The sequence below is a fragment of the Tenrec ecaudatus genome, chromosome 14 (genome assembly GCF_050624435.1).
Source record: "Tenrec ecaudatus isolate mTenEca1 chromosome 14, mTenEca1.hap1, whole genome shotgun sequence".
Classification (NCBI taxonomy): Eukaryota; Metazoa; Chordata; class Mammalia; order Afrosoricida; family Tenrecidae; genus Tenrec; species Tenrec ecaudatus.
The window spans coordinates 11,370,530-11,387,473 of NC_134543.1; the positions used below are offsets into that span (position 1 = coordinate 11,370,530).

Here is a 16,944-nt window from a genome sequence, read left to right on the forward strand (position 1 = left end):
GCGAAGAAAGCGCAGGAGTCTGACCCGGAATGAGTTTGTAGGGAGAGAGAAGAATTCCTGATTGGTGCAGAAGGTTAATTAGCTGGATCAGAAGCGCCACGGAGGCAAGGCCTGGTGCACTGCGATCACCATGATTTGCAGTAGAGTCAATGGCGGCGGTATTAGAGGGGTTGGGGACTAGAGGTAGGTTCTGGACTGCAGGGGCAGGCTAGCAGGGGCAGGGAGACCCAGCAGGGCTGAACTGTCCATCCTTTCCCCGCCCCCCCCCACCCACCCCGCAGAGCTAGGTAACATCGCCTGGGGAGGGGCGTCTTCTCCCGGGGCAGGGGCAGAGCTGGTGGCCAGAGCAGCGGCTCCTAGGCCAGCGGGCAGGCCGCTTTGGGACATATGTTGTCGAGTATCGAGGCCCCCGTCACCTGCACGGAAGAGCGGGAGGCGCGCGCCTTGTTGAGCGTGCGTCGGCGCTCCCAGCGGTGAATGGAGTCCTGCACCTCCACGCTCAGCTGCCGGGTCACTGTGATCTTGTCGTAGTTTTTAATGTGCTCCAGGGCCCCGTAGGTGGTGGTCAAGTAGTAGGAACCTGCGGGGGCAACGACGTGGGGCCGAGTGAGGACCTAGAGGAAGCTGGTGCCAGCGGGTCCCCCATTCTCTCCAGCTTCGTCCTCAGGGATGACAGACACGGCCAGCCCCGCCCACCACCACAAGGTTCCTCCCACCACCACCAGCCCCGCCCACCGCCGACTGTAAGCTCCACCCCCACCTTCACTCTGCCCAGTACCTTGTCGCCAACTATTCCATCCCGCCCCGCCCACCCCTCTAAGCTCCACCCACCTTCACTCTGCCCAGTACCTTCAGTCTCCACCTATTCCATCCAGCCCCGCCCACCCATCTAAGCTCCACCCACCTTCACTCTGCCCAGTACCTTCAGTCTCCACCTATTCCATTCCGCCCCGCCCACCCATCTAAGCTCCACCCCAAGCCCGCCCCTCCGCCCATGGTCTCTGAGCTCCGAAGTTGCCAGCCTGCAGGCCTCCTACAGCTGAGTGTCGGTCTAGCCGCGGGTCCACCCGCAGCCTCAGGGAGCTACCTGGACCCTCACCGCCGGCCACCGGTTTGACTACTGGTTTTTGCACGCGGGTAGAATTCCTGCTTAATTTATAAATGATGTAAAGTGCGTAGACAGTGTTTGGAAGGAGGCAGGGTTGTCGTTCCTACACGCAGTGGTTCGTTCCAAACAGAATGTGCTTAAACCAGAGACCAGACGGAAACACTGGCTTCCGGGGGATCTGCGGGGCCAGTTCATTTCAAGGCAGAGAGGGCAGCTCAGGTCACCCCACGGTTCCTTGGGATTGCAAACGGGTCCTCTTGATAGGCTTTCTCCAAGGATGAACGCGATGGGGAGGGGCTTATTATGAAAACGTTTTAAGATGGAAAATCGCCTTGGCGAGGAAAGGGGTCAGGAACGTTGCACTGAGGAATTATTAATATCTTTTCCCATCACCAACAGCGCACCTGCTCATCCTTAGAGGGTAGCAAGGTCTCTCTGTAGAAGAATTTTGGAAAACCTCCATCTTGCCCCTTCAGACGATGCTTTTTCATTTCCCAACTCAAAGAATATTTGAACGGAAAACGATTTGTCTCTCTCATGGAAGCCCCTGTTTTGATTGGACTTTTAATTTTTTTGACGGCCCTCCCTCTAATGAGACCAGGACAAGAGTTTAACAGAGAACTTGTCTGCAGCCCTCTGCTGATGGCGGAGACAGTTCACACTTAGTCTGGAATAAACACGTGCTGGGATGACCTGGAGCACTAGACGCAGTACTTTTGGATGCTCCCTCTCCCACAGCCAGCATGCACCTTAGGAGCCAGGATGGAGAGTGGTTGGACACATCACCAGGAAAGACCCATCAGGAGAGGAGGACAAATGCTCAATGAGACAAATGGACTTAACACCCCATAAGGTGCTCAAACAGATCAAGGTTCTGAGGATGGTGGCCGACGGGGCGACGTTTGGTTCAGTGAGATGAAGGCCTTCATACGTCAGAACCCACCACAGCCAGCAACATGTGTTTGTACCTTAAGATTTTGATCTTTGTTAGTGAACTATTTTTATAAATCATTTTTGGGGGGCTCGTGTAGCTCTTATCACAATCCATCCATCCATTGTGTCAAGCACATTTGTACATCTGTTGCCGTTATAATTCTCAAAACATTTTCTTTCTACTTGAGCCGTTGGTGTCAGCTCATTTCCTCTCTCCCCGCCTCCCTCCCTCATGAACCTTTTGATAATTAAAAAACAAACAAACAATTTCAACACTGACCGATGTCTCCCTTCATCCACTTTTCTGTTGTCCGTTCCCCTGGGAGGGGGTTATATGAAGATCATTGTGATCAGTCCCCCCTTTCTCCCTCCACCTTTCCCTTTCTGTCCTGGTATTGCTACTCGCATTATTGTCCTGGATTCCCTGTGTGTCCATCTCTTATCTGTACCAGTGTCCATGCTCTGGCCTAGCTGGATTTGCAAGGTAGAGTTGGGGTCATAATATTGGGGGTAAGGGAGAAGGAAGCATTAAAGAACTAGAGGAAAGTTGTATGTTTCATCAGAGCTACACTGCACCTTCACTGGCTTGTCTCTTCCTTGTGACCCTTCTGTAAGGGGATATACAATTGTTTACACATGGGCTTTGGGTCTTCACTCCATGTTTCTCCTCTTTCACATTGATAATATTTTTTTTGTTCTGGGTCTTTGATGCCTGATGCCTGATCCCATCAATACCTCATGATCGCACAGGCTGGTGTGCTTCTTCCATGTGGGCTTTGTTGCCTCTCAGCTAGATGGCCGCTTGTTTATCTTCAAGCCTTTAAGATCCCAGACACTATATCTTTTGATATCTGGGCACCATCAGCTTTCCTCACCACATTTGCTTATGCACCACCTGCTTTGTCTTCAGTGATTGTGTTGGGAAGGTGAGCATCACAGAATGCTGGATTATTAGAACAAAGTGTTCTTGCATTGAGGGAGTACTTGAGTAGAGACCCAATGTCGGTCTGCTATCTTAATACTTAAGATATAAATATATGCACATAAATCTATTTCCCTATCATCATATATAAATATATTTACATATGTACATGCCTATAATTAGACCTCTATAGATGTCCTTTGCCTCCTAGTTCTTTCTTCTATTTCCTTTTACTTTCCTCTTGTCCCATTATCATGTCCCACCTTCATTCGGGTTTCAGTAATTCCTCTTGGCTACGTTGCCCTTGATCAAGCCCCACCAGGCATCCTATGGCTTCCTTGGCATTGATTTTAGATCATTAGTGAACTATTTTTTTAAAAATCCATTAAAACAACAACAGATGTATGTATATGTATGGATTGTGATAAGAGTTGTATGAGCCCCTAATAAAATGTTTTAAAAAACAAACAAAAAATAAAAAGGAAAGTCATGTATCAAGATTAAAAAAAAAATCTGTTGTGAGAGAAATTTTAGGAGCAAGGATGGCAAGACCTTGTCTCTGGGACTTCGGACATGTTGTCAGGAGAGACCGGTTTGGCAAAGTAGAGGGGCAGAGGAAAAGAGGAAGGCCCTCGGGGTGGACTGGCACAGTTACTAACGAGGGCTCCAGTCTAACGACCGTTGGGAGGATGGCGCAGGATCGGCCGTGTTTCTATCTGTTCTGCACAGGGCCCTGAGTCAGAGCCGGCTCAGCGGAGCCCAGCAGCAATAGCTTTTGAACCACGTTAATTATTTAGTCTGAAAAATATTTTTTAAAAAGCTGATACAGGAGCCTTTTAGTCTGAGTGACATTGCACCGAGTGACATTGCACCACATGTTGTTTTTCTGAATGAGTAACAGGCGAGGGCATTGAGCCATTCGTTTCCCCAGTCCCTTTCTCCAGAGTGAGTTGACACGTATTTTTAATTGCTGATATTTTCTAAGTAAATTCAGCTTCGAGAGGCTTCAGAATGCAAAATATACACGACGTTTTAAGATAAAAGATGGTTTGAGAATGATGATGGCAACAAATGTACAAATGTGCTTGACACAATGGATGGATGGATAGATTGTGATAAGAATTGTAATGAGCCCCCAATAAAATGATTAAAAAGATAAAACGGTGTCCATAAAAAAAAAGATAAACGATGGATAACTTAAGGAACTTTTAGAATTACTTGGGGGCTTCCAAGTTCACATCCCCTAAACTTGCCAGGAGCTTTGTTAAGATGTCTGAAGAGCCATAAAAAGGCTGATCCCAGTTGGGGGTGGAGTGGGGGGGAAGCATGGGCAGGTATAAGGGCCAGGAATAAAGGATCTGCACTTGATATTTATAAACACTCTCTTTCTCCTTGCTTTCTAATAACAACAACATAAGAGGGAAGGAAAAAATTAGGGCAAGTGAAGTATAAAATTAAAAAATGTTTATCAAATTATTTTACAAAGAAAAAGAAAAGACCACCTACTAACAGAGAGAATATCTCTGGAAAGTATATATCAACAAGAACCGAAAAACCAAAGTAGATATAAGACTCAGGAAACAACGACACAGACACCTACCCAATGACAAGCGGGCAAGACATGGCTAGACAGTCCCCCCAGGAGCCCACTCAAAGGTGGCCTCACATGTAAAGGTGGCCAGTGCTCCTGGTCTCCAACCCAACCCAATCCAACTCCCTGCCATCCTGTCGATGCCGACCCATAGCCGCCCTGTAGGACAGGGCAGAACTGCCCCTGTGGGTTTCCAAGACTGTGACTCTGTACAGGAGTTGGAAGCCAGGGTGGCTGGTAGTTTCGAACTGCTAACCTTGTGGGTGGCAGCCCAGTGCTTACCCCACCCCATCACCAGAGCTCCTCACTGTCCTCCGAGAGACGCAAGTCTAACTCACCCCGAGAGACTGAGTCACTCCCATGGGGGGGGGGGCGCTAAAGTGTTTGACAAAGAAATGAAAGCGTATTGACAAGGATGTGGGGAAATGGGAACCCCAATTCATTTTGGGGGGAGAAAAACCGACGAGTTGATGTGGAAAACAGTGCAGTGGGTCCTCAAAAAAACTCAAGCAAACCGGAAATGAGAACTACCAGCCGACCCAGCATTTCCACTCCTAGATACAAGCCCCAGAGACCTGAACACACAGCCCCCAAAGGAGTCTTGTACACTGATGTCCACCCTGCCTCAGTGTCGGCATCTACAAAGCTCGCACGGTTGCTGTGAAAAACCTACCAACTAATGAACAGCAAACAATAACTGTGTGAATACTTGTCAGTGGCAGTGCCCAGTCACTGGAGTGCCGGGGGCACCGGGGGAGGCTCTGATGCCAGGGGGAAGGAGCTTCCAACCTTGGTCACCCACCCACTCAGGCGCAGACTCCAGGACCCAGGGTCACGCCATGCCTTTCATGACCACTAGGCGGCAGGCAACGCCGTGGGAACCTTTAAAGTCTGTTTTCTTGGGGCAAGAGGGTGTTACACAAAGCCCCAAGCCCAAACTCACTGCCATTGGGTGGATTCTGACTCGTTGTGACCCTGGAGGGCAGCGTAGAACGACCCATGCGGGTTCTTACAGCAGTGGAGAGCATTCTCTTTCACCCCCACAGGCTGGTGGCTTCCTAGGGATTGAATCAACCCATGATTCCTGGTAAGACAGTGGGTAAGGGGCCACAGGGCATTTTTGGAGGATTTTGAGATGCCTGGCCCATAATTAACAACCCTGAAGGGCAGTTCTGTCCTGTCCTATAGGGTCGCCGTGAGTTGGAATCGGCACGATGGCAGCGAGCCAGGGGGTGCCCCGCCATTAGGAGCCCTGGGGCATAGTGGGTTAATATTGGGCTGCTAACGCCAATGTTGATGGTTCATGGCCACCAGCTGCTTCTCGGGAGAAAGACGAGGCTCCTGTAAATGTGGAAAGTTTCAGAAGTCTTAGGGTCCAGGATGGCTATGAGCCAGAAGCGACTCATTGGCTGAGATTTTAGTGACCCCGTGATTGCTGGAGACCTTTCAGGTCACCAGCTTTGCAGAAACCTGTTCAGAATCTTAGCAACACACAAGTCTCCACTGACAGGCACAGGGCGGCTGCCCACGAGGGGCAGTGCCCAGGAATCGAACCTGAGTCTCCTCCCACTGACCCACTGCCAAGCCCCAAGGGCTGCTGGAAACAGGAAGAAGGACCCCAGGAGGCTGGAGGTGGGGGCAGGGGACCCATGAAGCAAGGGCAAGGATCCTCTAACAGGACTCCTTCACCGGCACCCCACTCGCCCCACTCGCCCCAGCAGCACAAGCAGGCCGGAGGACACGGACAACGCCGTGAGAAGGGATGCTTTCTGCTCAGGCCGCCCTGCTCCTCTGCTGGCAGGCGCCTTCGCTCCTAGCCCATCGCCCTGCACAGCAGCCAGCCCCTTCCTTCCCAACAGGAAGTCACCTCATGTTTGTGGTCTGACACCCCACCCCCGCTGGAAAGAAGCACTCAGAAAAGGGGACTTGCTGTCACCTGGCATGTAGCAGAAGCCTAGTGAGTCCCCTCCGAGCAGTTAGAGCATTGCGTGTGTTTCTTGTTGATTTCTAACAGCTGTTTATATAGTAAGGCTCTTAATTCCAGGTGTGCCTGCCTGTGGGAAGCCTGCCTTGCCCCCTTTAAGCCTTGTGTCTCAATCTGTTCATGGTCATTTTGGATGCGTAACGTTGTAATCGATTACACTTATGTGGGTGGCAGTCGCGGGACACAGTGAAGACCCCTGCTGAGGGACTGGGTGGGATGATAGGCCTCTTAGGGGCTCGTCTTAGCAACCGAGAGTGTGCGGGGACAGGGAGCTGATTCTGCTCACAGCACCTCCCTGGTCCTCCTGTGCCCGCCTCTCCATTGCTTGCTATTTCCTCCCTCAGCCCGGCCAGGCCGTGGTTAGAGGACCAGGCCAGACAGCCCAGGGAGGGGGAGGCGGAGGCCCTAAGGTGCAGGGTGCAGGGGAGTTATTTGTTCATTTTCAAGAAAACAGTGGCCTTGTTTGTTTCGCCCTGAGCGGCAGCCCAGCGGCTGGCCCTGAGCCTGGCACACAGTGGGGCCTCACTAAGCAGCTGCTGGGATGGGTGGACAGAGGGGCTGGTGGCAGGTGGATAGGTGGATGATGGGTAGATAGGAAGATGGGTGGGCGGGCGCATGAACCGATGAGTCAGGCAAGTGGGGCAGATGGACAAAGTGCCCAGGTGTGTGGGTGGACGTGTTAGTAGGTGGCAGGGTGGATCCCTACCGACTCTAGGCAGCGGGTCGAATCCCTGGTGGAGCCCTGCCTCCCTGGGGTGCCTGGGTCTGCTGGAAGACAGGCTGTCCCCAGTGTGGACAAACGCCACAGCCACTCACAAGGAGATACAGTTCCTGGAGGCCCCAGAGCCACAAGGCAAAGGGACACATGACAGCAAACGTCACGGCTCTACACACTGCTCTGCACTGGCAGGACCTCCCAGAGCCCATCACCCGGGGCCTGAAGACGCCAACATGCAAAGGGGACACTCATCTCCAGAACCACAGAGCCCAGGGGACACGCTCTCCGACCCGGGACTCTCGCTCCACTGGAGGGTGACTGGGGCCTCCCTCAGAACGGTCCCTGGGTGGCCACACCCGTGGCGAGGCTGAGGCAGGGGAAGTGGTGGGAAGAGGAAAGAGGAAGGGGAACAGCTCCTCCCCCCTCCCACGGACGCCCTGGCCCGGGGCCGGAGAAGCAGGGGCTCAGGGTCTCCAGGGGCCTCGAGGTACTGCCCACGCCTCACCTCTGTCTCTATACTCCCAGCTCCCGCCATCCCCTCCATGAATGCCTTGACCAGTCTGTAACTGGCTGGCTCCTATCCATCCGTCCACACTCAGCTCAGGGGCTGTGTGGCAGTTACATCATCTCCTGTCAACTGGAGTGAAGGGGTGGAGTCTAGCCTGTCAATCAGGTCATAGCCAATGGGGCCTCTGTGTGGGCATGGCCTTCTCCTGAGGATTCTGGGAACTCCTGTCTTCCTCCCTGGAGGTGAGATACACACTCTCTGTGAGACATTCCTGTTGACAAGCCACATGGAGCTACACTGATGTGGCCAGAGTCCTGGAGCCGGAGGAACCATGTGGAGACCCACGCCAGTGCTGAGATGCTTCCATCACCACTGGATCCCCAAACACCTACGGGCCTGAATCTGATATCATTGTATGTGTTGCGTGAGTCTGAAGAGGAATTTATAGACTGGTATTGGATATGGGCTAATATCGGACCTATGGACTTGATCTGGATTGGACTGGGATGTTTTCATATTGTATAATCGCTCGTTGATATAAAGTTCTCTCTTACACCCATATGAGTGTCTCTGGATTTGTTTCTCTAGACTACCTGGCCTAATACAGGCTGCCTCCTCCAGGAAGCCTTCCCTGACTGCACAGCCTGCGGGGTGCTTCCATTTCCCCAAGCGCGCCACCATTCCTGCACTGGAGCGGCGCATCGTTACCTGCCTGTCTGCCCGTCTCCCCTGCCAGTCTGCTCTTCCCGCTCCCCAGCTTGCAGACTGCCGCGCCCCTCACCTTCGCCGAGCTGCAGTGCGGGGTCCATGAGCTCCATCATGTACTCCACGTCGAGCAGCATCTCCGTGAGGTTGCTGCGAGCCAGCACGTACATGAGCACGGGCAGGAAGTCGTCGGCCCCATAGGGCTTGCCTGCAGGACAAGGAGGCACAAGCCTGAGCGTGAGACCCCTCTCCTGACTCCCCAGGTGAGCTGTGCCCCACAGGGGCGTGGCCACTCCTGGAAGAGGACCCTTTCCTGGAGCTCCTGGCCTGATGATCCAGGCTGACGGGGAAGCAGCTGAGAAAGCCGTCTCCCCTCTTCCCCAGCTCCTACTGACCATGGGTACCCCCCAGGGAAGATCCCTGCCCCCTTTAGCCCCCCTCTCCTCCTGCAACACAACCCCCAGTCAACCTTTTGGGGGTAAGCACTGCCCTTTCTGGGAGGGTCATTTTCAACTTTAGACACGCCTGGAAGGAATTCATCCTCTCTGGTGGCACAGAGGTTAAGCGCTCCACTCACAGCACAGTGGGCAGTTCAAACCCACCTGGCAGCTCAGCGGGAGAAAAGACCTGGCAATCAGGTCTACCCTCTGCCATCGAGTTGGCCGTGACTCACGGTGACCCCCCCAGGACAGAGAGACCGCACGTCTTCACAAGAGCACACAGCCTCGCTCCCCTTTCTCCTGCTGGGTTGCTGAGTCCCCAACGGTGCCGTTCCCAGCCCAGCACCGAACCCACTACACTACGAACATGGCAGCCTGGGCCCTCTCTGGGGTGGTTCTTGTCAGTCCTGAGGGGTCCACGGCACACAGCAACCACCTCTGAGGCTCAGAGCTATGGGCTGCTTGGAAAGGATGCATCCCCAGAGTCATGGGCCCCTCAAACTGACAGACAGCAGTCTGTCTCTGCAGGTTAGGTGGGTATTTGGTTCACCATTGATAGTCTTCATTCATTCAAAATTAAATTTTTAATGCTGTCTTTTGTAGGATCTGTCTCCTCCGGGGTCCACGGTTCACAGTGCTGTTTGGAGCTGTTGAGGGGATTCCGGCTCAGAGCGGCCCCCTGGGGCAGGGCAGAACTGGGCCATGGGGGCTCTGGGCAGACAGCTTTTGGGGGGACCTTCCCTATGGAGCCAGCCTTGTGGTGAGTGCCCCAGCTCTCTGCACCACCAGACAGAACGGAAGACACATGTCCACTCCCCACCTCTGAGGCTCAAAGCAGGATTCTTCCTCACCGTCAAAGCTGGAAACACCCCAGATGCCTCCCAGCAGGTGGGTGGACAGACACACTGTGGTCCTGCCCTTCAGAGGGCCACGCTGTCACAGAGAGCGAACAGCCATGCTTTGACACATGACCCGGCGGGTCCAGCTTTGACACCACCGTGCTGAGTAAACGAGTCTGGACACAAAGGGTCAGTCCTGGACAGTCTCCCTCACCAATGGGGCCCTAAGAGTCACATTTGCATTTTTGTAGGTCACATGTTGGACTGCTACCAGCAAGGTTAGCAGTTCAAACCCACCAGCCACGACGTGGGAGACAGACAAGGCTTTCTACTCCCCTAAAGAGTTACAGACTTGGAAGCCCACAGGGGCACTTTTGTCCTGTCCTGGGAGTCGGCACTGACTCGACGGTAGTGGTTTGAGTTTATGGCGACAGGAGGTAGCCTGGTGCTCCCTGGGAGCTGGTGTGGGGTGAATGGGGGTGACTGCTGAGGGGCACCAGGGCATCAGGAAGAAGCGAGTCCGAGGACGAGAAAACCTTGGAGAAAGCGAAACAGAAAATGGGGGCTCTTCGTGACTCTCACAACCCCTCTGCAGGCACTCTGTCCCTGCTGTCCCTGGCTCAGGGGTGCTGGATTCACACTCTGAGGACATGCTTGTCTCCGTGTGGCTGTCCCCTGCTGGGTCCTCCACAGCACCCACAGCACAGCGCTGGTGCCCTGGGGCCCCTGTGATAGTTTGGGATTATGTCAACTGGACACCCTTGACTAGGGGGGGGAGTCAAGTCTGTCAATCAAGCCAGAGTCTGATGATACCTCCGTGGGGTCATAAGCCTTTTGTATGAAAGCAAGAGGAAGAGGCAGATCTCTCTCTTCCTGCCCCTCCACCTTCCTGCCTGCTGGAGCTCTGCCGGCTGCGAGGGGTGGTCTCATGTGGGCAATCCAACCTTGAGAGATGCTGGCGCCAGAACCCCGGCACGGTCCCACCAGCCTTGGAGCCATGCAACGTTGCACCCACTGGCCTGTGGTCTTCCTGCTTCCCGGCTGACCATTCTGAGCAACGTGAGTCCCGAGAGGGACTAACTTTGCACTGTGGACTTGAGCTGAACTGGGTTGGGATGTCTTCTTGATAGGTAATTACTTCTTGATATAAAGGCTCTTTCTGAGACATGGATGAGCCTCACTGGATTTGTATCTCTAAACCAACTGGCCTAAACTCCCCCCACCCCCAACAAACCCATGTGTGGCAATGGCTGCTCTCTGTTAGCTCATCTGCTTGCTTTTCCAGAGACTAATACGCTGTGCCTCATAGCCGCTTACTGCCCCCCTGTGTCTACGCCAGAAAAACTCAGTACTTTCAGAGACTCTTCAAGACTTGGAGCACCTCAGCATCCAGAAAGTGACATGGGGGGAGGGGTTCAGAAATCATGGGCCTCGAGGGTCTGTTTCTCTGGGGCCTCCCCCGGGAAGTGGATAGGCAAGGCTCGGTGTGCTCTGCTCCTGGCCGACCGGGACTGAGGCCTGCTGAACCACCCCTGCGGTGCCGCCTGGACTGGCCCCTTTACTCTCTCAGCCTCATGTCCGGTCACCTGGGCATTGACTAACCACCTGACCGACTCGGGGGAGCTGGCAGGAATCCTGGGAAATGGCTTTGGCGACACGGTCCCCCGAGCTTCTGTTTTGAGGTTCTGGTCCCTCCCCTGCGTGAGATGAGTCAGGCTTAGAAAGAAAGTGCCTTCCTGTAGGAGATGGCTCTGTGCCTGGGGCTGTTTCTCAGGTGGATCACTGGATTCTTAGAGGGTTCGTTTGTAACATTTTTATTTCTGAGTCCAGTAGTCAGGCAGGCTGTGTGGATGTAAAAGACAGTCCGGGGCTCTCTGTAATCCCTGCAGAACTCATATGCTGGCTGCTGCAGGCTGTGTTTTCTCCCTGCCTCTGAGACACCATCCCCTCGCGTCCCCCAGCATATCCTGATAACCCACCTGGACTACAAACACCTGATTCCAACGGGGGCGACCCCCAGGACTGGAGGTGCTTCCTCAGATCTGGTGGGAGAAGCCAGGAATTCACCCACAATGCACTGCCCATGCCCCCCCCCTCGAAAAACGCACTCTGCAAAGGCCCATCGTGCCGAGGTGGGCTGAACCTTGTGTAAGAGGATCAGGACTTTCAGGCGGGGAGGAGGTCCCTCCAGGACCTTGTGTGTGGGGTAAAGGAAGCTGGACTGTGGACCATGAGTGGGGCAACAGGGAGGGAGGTACTCAGGACTGCTCTGTGCCCTCTGGTCTCTCCCCCACCCCCACCTCTCCCTTAGGTACCCAGTTGCCCCTCAGGAAGGGCTCTGGGACCCACCTTCTCCCTCCCTGTCACTTGTGCTCACACCTCAAACAGCTCCTCCCCTCCGCGGGGACTCACCTGCCTGTCTATCTGCCCACCACCCAGGAGCCCCTGTCTCCACTCCCCCGGGCACAGGGCCTGGTGCCACAAAGGTGTGCAGGAAGTGCTGTTGAGTGAGTGAGGGGTCAGCGCATGGTCAAGTGCCAAGCTCCCAGCAAGACCCTGCGGCCCTCGTAAGGGCACCCACCCTATGGAGTGAGTACTTGGACAAGTCAGTGTGGACTCCCTCTGCCTGCAGACTCACTCTTCCCAGGACCACCACCCTGCTGCAGGGAGCCCGTCCCCTCAAGGCCAGCCAGGCTAGAGCCACACCCCCTGCCCAAGCACCTTCTGATCCCAGCCTTCCTGCCCGAGACCTGTCCTCCCAGCAGGGCCTTGGTCCTTTCACCCACTCTGCCCAGGAAGGTGTCTCCTGAGCTCCGGCCATGCGATGTCTCTGCTTAGGCATGACGGAGCCCGACCCATCTGTACAGTGGATGGGACACCGACCACCAGCAGAGCCTGGTTCACAAGACCCGCGTGGGTCTGAGCAGCAGGGAGCCGCATAGGGTCTTCAATGGTTCACTCGCTGGGAGTTGGTCACGAGGTCTCTCTTACACTGCACCTGTCCGAGAACTCAGATGTGTAGCCTTTCAGTGGACGGCTGAGCATTGTGACCGTTCACACACCCAGGGGCCCTGCCTGTGCACCCCACCCCCCTCGAATGGCAGAAATCCGAAAGACCAACCAAATAAATTGTCCGAAGGAATCTCAGGCAGCTAGAAGTATGAACATATTCTCCGTGGTACAGGGGAATCATAAAATCCTGTGGAGTGTTCTGGTTTAAGAACCTAATGTTTTGCTTCATGGTTTGAAGCCTGAAGTAATAGAAACACTGAACTTTCTTCACATAGTCAGGAAGGACCGTAGTCCCTCCGACTGTGTGACATGACTTTGCCTCTTGAACCCAGTGAACTTTTTAGAACAAAAAATACACACAAAAGCACACGCACCCCTCCCCATATATACTCAAGTATAAGCCAACCCAAAATTTTCTAGCTACAATTTTTATAATTTTATTTTGAAAAACTTGGGTTGGCTTATACTTGAAAATATATGTGTGTGTGTATATATATATATATATATATATATATATATATATATATATATATATATATATATAAATCTGAACCAAGTCCCTACCCTAACTTTAATAAATTTGTTTTTAAATATATATAAAGAAAATACTCTCCATGGGAAAGCACCTCAGAAGAAAGGCCTGGCGATCACCAACAACAAGCGCTGTGGAGCAGAGCTCTAGCTGGCACTGAATGGTTGGGAACGGAACGTAGCCAGTGGCTTTCTGGGGAAGGTGCTTCCCAGAGGTGCAATGACGCTCCAGGGCCCCAGGGAGGTGCTCTGGTGGCACAGGGGTTAAGTGCTCGCTTGCTAACGGGAAGGTCAGGGTTCAAACCTTGTTGAGATCCAGCCTGGGAAACCCTATGGGGGCGGTTCTACTCCATCCACAGGACTGCCAGAGGTCAGAATCAAACGGCTTGGCCCAACACAGCAGCGAGTCATGTAGCCGGTCAATGCCGGATTTGTGTCCCCAGGCTCAGCCTTTCCCACTGTCCCAGGCATCTCAGGGGGTCTGCTGTTCTCCCGACTGTAGCGGGCATGTGGGTTGCGCACCAGGGATGACTGGGGCCCATGGGAGATGTAGGAGGAAGGGACACCTTCCCAGAGAAGCAGGGCTGGCTAGGGGAAGGGCTGCTTGCGCTTCAAGTGGGGCAGTGGCCACCAGGGTCCTGGTGGGGACAGGAGGGTGCAGGCCGGTGCTCTGCCTTCCCTGGGCCAGCACCAGCCCTGGGGGCTGGGTTTCACACTGCTGTCGGGCAAGGTCCTAGACCACCCAGGGCCTCGGGCATCTGCAGGAGGGGCCATGGGCTGACTGCCAATCCTGAAATCACCAATAGTCCAAGCCAGGAGGGAACCTTTAGAGGGCCGGTCAGGGTCTGGCAGAGAACGTACTGCCTCGATCTAATCACAAGGAAACGCTGACATGCTAATGGGGAACTTGCGCAAACAAACAAAGTACGGGGGCGTGGTTGGGGAGAGAACCCTGCATATCTCAGGAACATCAGCAGGCTCAGCACCTGGTGTGCTGGGGATTCCTGTCTAACTTGGAGGGGGAGGGGAGTGGGGCTGGAGCTGGACTTGACGGGTGGCCGGCCCACCCCTCTCTGCTCTGCAGTTGCAGGGTGTCTACACGGCTCTTCTCAAGGAAGGAGGAGCCCCACGCTCACCCCGGGGGCTTCGGCTGGTTCTGACTCATGGGCAGTGAAATATGCCACAGCGACATGGGGGACGTGTAAGCCTAGGCCTCATGGGCGCAAGCTGGAGCCAGCCTGCTGGAGGGTGAGCAGCAGGTCGCCCAGTCTCCCAGACCAGCCAGCCTCCAATTAACCCACAGGGACGACATGCCCCGGAGGGGGCCCGGCGGGTCCACATCACACAGCCATCCACCATCGAGTGGACTTGGCAGCCCCGGGCACATGGCGGTGCCTTTTCTGGAGCCTCACACGTAAGGGCAAGGAATAGCCAGGCTTCCTTTCTTGTTGGGGGGTGTGTGTGTGTGTGTCCCAGAACACCCCCACCCCCAGGGCCTTGAGCAGTCGGGGCCTGCCCTCTTACCTGGGTTGCCGAGGGTCATGGAGTCGTAGATGAGCTTGCAGGTCTTGAGCAGGATGGCGATTTTCTTCTCGGGCGAGTAGGCCTGGTGCATGCTGGTGAACTTCTGCAGGATCTTCTCCAAGACGGGCACCTCGGGCACGCTGGTGGTCACCCCCAGGTCGGTGGTGGTGGTGGCCAGGATGACCAGCTGGTTCTCCTTGAGCTGCTGTAGCGAGCCGTCCTTGCTGTGAATCTCACGCAGGCACGAGTCGATGGCTTCCTTCAGCGGCTTCAGGACACACTTGTACAGGGCCGACTCCACAATCGCTTCTGTGGGCGGGCGACAGCAGGAGGGTAAGGAGGCCAGCTTCGGGGATCACCCCGTCCCACAGTCCCACCCGTGCGGCCACCCACCCACTCCCCGGAAGCACACGCTCACAGCCCCCGTGGCTCTGACGCGTGAGACGCTGTCCCATCCTCAACAGAAAGCCACACAGTGAAGATACCGGCAGAGGGGCCACGAGAGTAGCCACTAAGCCCGGCGCCGTGTCTGGATCCCCTTACAGGCCTGGCATAGAGGGCTCCCTGGCAGCACTGCCTCAGCACAGAGGGCAGGAGGGCACCGTTCACCCCGGGCTTGTGCAGTATACAACCTGGGCAGCTGTGCACAGAGAGCCTGGGCACCCAGGGAATGTATGGTGGAGCTAATCTTGGATGTCTCTCTTTAGTTCAGTTCTTTGGAACCTACTTGACCTTGGCTTCAGAATCTACTACCCCCAGAGTCTGACTTCTCGTCGATGCCACACGATCACTCAGCCCTGGGTGATGGGCTGCTAATGGCAAGGTCAGTGGTTCAAGGTCAGCCTCTCTGAGGGAGAAAGGTGACACTGTCTGATTGGATGGCAGTGCATTTGGTTTGGGGTTTCACTCGGCTCTGGGTGATCACCTTTGGCCGGGTGCAGTGGTGGCCTCTTGCTCTGGCCCGTGGTTGCCTGCTCTCTGCACAGGGGCCAGCATGCTCTGCCAGGTCATGTCGCACTTCTGTGCGGGCCCTCCCGGTGGCTCCCATCACACGTGCTGTCAAAGCCCGCCTCCCTGTGCTGCGAAGGGCTCCTGGGTCGTACCCCGGGACCTGACTGACCCGTGTCCTCATCCTTTCCCAGGGCCTCCTGCAACCTGCCAGGCTGCTCCTGCCTCAGGGCCTCTGCCTGGAGCAGTCCCCCCACAGATACCACACCCTGTCCAGATACCCTCATGTCTGAGAGCTGTGTGTCCCAGGCCATAGAGACAAAGGGCAGTTCCATCTCATGCCCGTAGGACCTGCTGAGGTGCCCCGGTGGCACAGTGGCTGGTAAAGCACTCAGCTGTTAACTGCAACATCGGTAGTTCAAAACCCCAACCGTGCCTCAGGAGAAAGACGAGGCAGCCTGCTTCTAGAAAGATTGCCCACGGGGCAGTTCTACCCTGTCTGATAGGGCTGCTGGGGGTCAGTATTGACTCGTCGACAGTGGGTATGGGTGGACAGGATGCAGTGAGGCCCTGGCGTGTGTGTGTGTGTGTGTGTGCGTGCTGGTAGGGGGGCATTTCATAACTAGCTTGGGGCTGAACTGACCCCTGCTTGATATTATCAAGGTGACATTCGGCTACTTGTCCTGATGGGAGGGGGTGTGGGTGATGGAGCTAGTAAGGGGACAGCCTAAGTTGTTATGCCCCTTTTCGGGTAGGAAGGTGGCTCCTGAACTGTCATGCCTCCTGGGTGAGTCTGGGTGGAGGCCTGGACAAGCCTCCCCTGGGGTTGGCGCATGTCTGGGTTTCAGGATGGGCCCGATACCCTGGGCCCATTCCCAGCTGCTTCATCAGCCCACCCAGAGCTGCCCCTCCATCTAGACACACCATCTATCCTCTGCCACCTTGGAGCCTTTTGCAGCTGGAGATAGAGTGGCATGGGGGCAGGGACCTGCGTCAGCCCTCTGGCTGCCCCCTAATTCCTGCATGACCTGTCCAAGCCACTTCCCCTTAGGCTGCTTCCTCACTGGCAGCACGAAAGGACTGTTCTACCCCACCCCCCACCCCAGGGCCCCTCCTGTCTCTGAGAGCCGAGCTCTTGGGCAGCTGCCGTCTCCCTCCTGATTCAGGTCTCCCTGGCCACA

At 54.9% G+C, this 16,944-nt stretch overlaps 1 protein-coding gene across 1 annotated transcript in view; it reads right to left on the reverse strand.

Moving 5' to 3' along the window:
* Positions 1–16,944, reverse strand: part of RIN3 (Ras and Rab interactor 3) — a 102,917-nt gene that overhangs the window by 3,327 nt on the left and 82,646 nt on the right. Inside the window, exons 7-9 of the mRNA XM_075530972.1 lie at positions 14,816–15,124; positions 8,546–8,677; positions 417–580 (exon numbers count right to left, since the gene is read on the reverse strand). Coding sequence (XP_075387087.1) covers positions 417–580; positions 8,546–8,677; positions 14,816–15,124 — 605 coding nt within the window. The remainder of the gene's footprint in view (positions 1–416; positions 581–8,545; positions 8,678–14,815; positions 15,125–16,944) is intronic.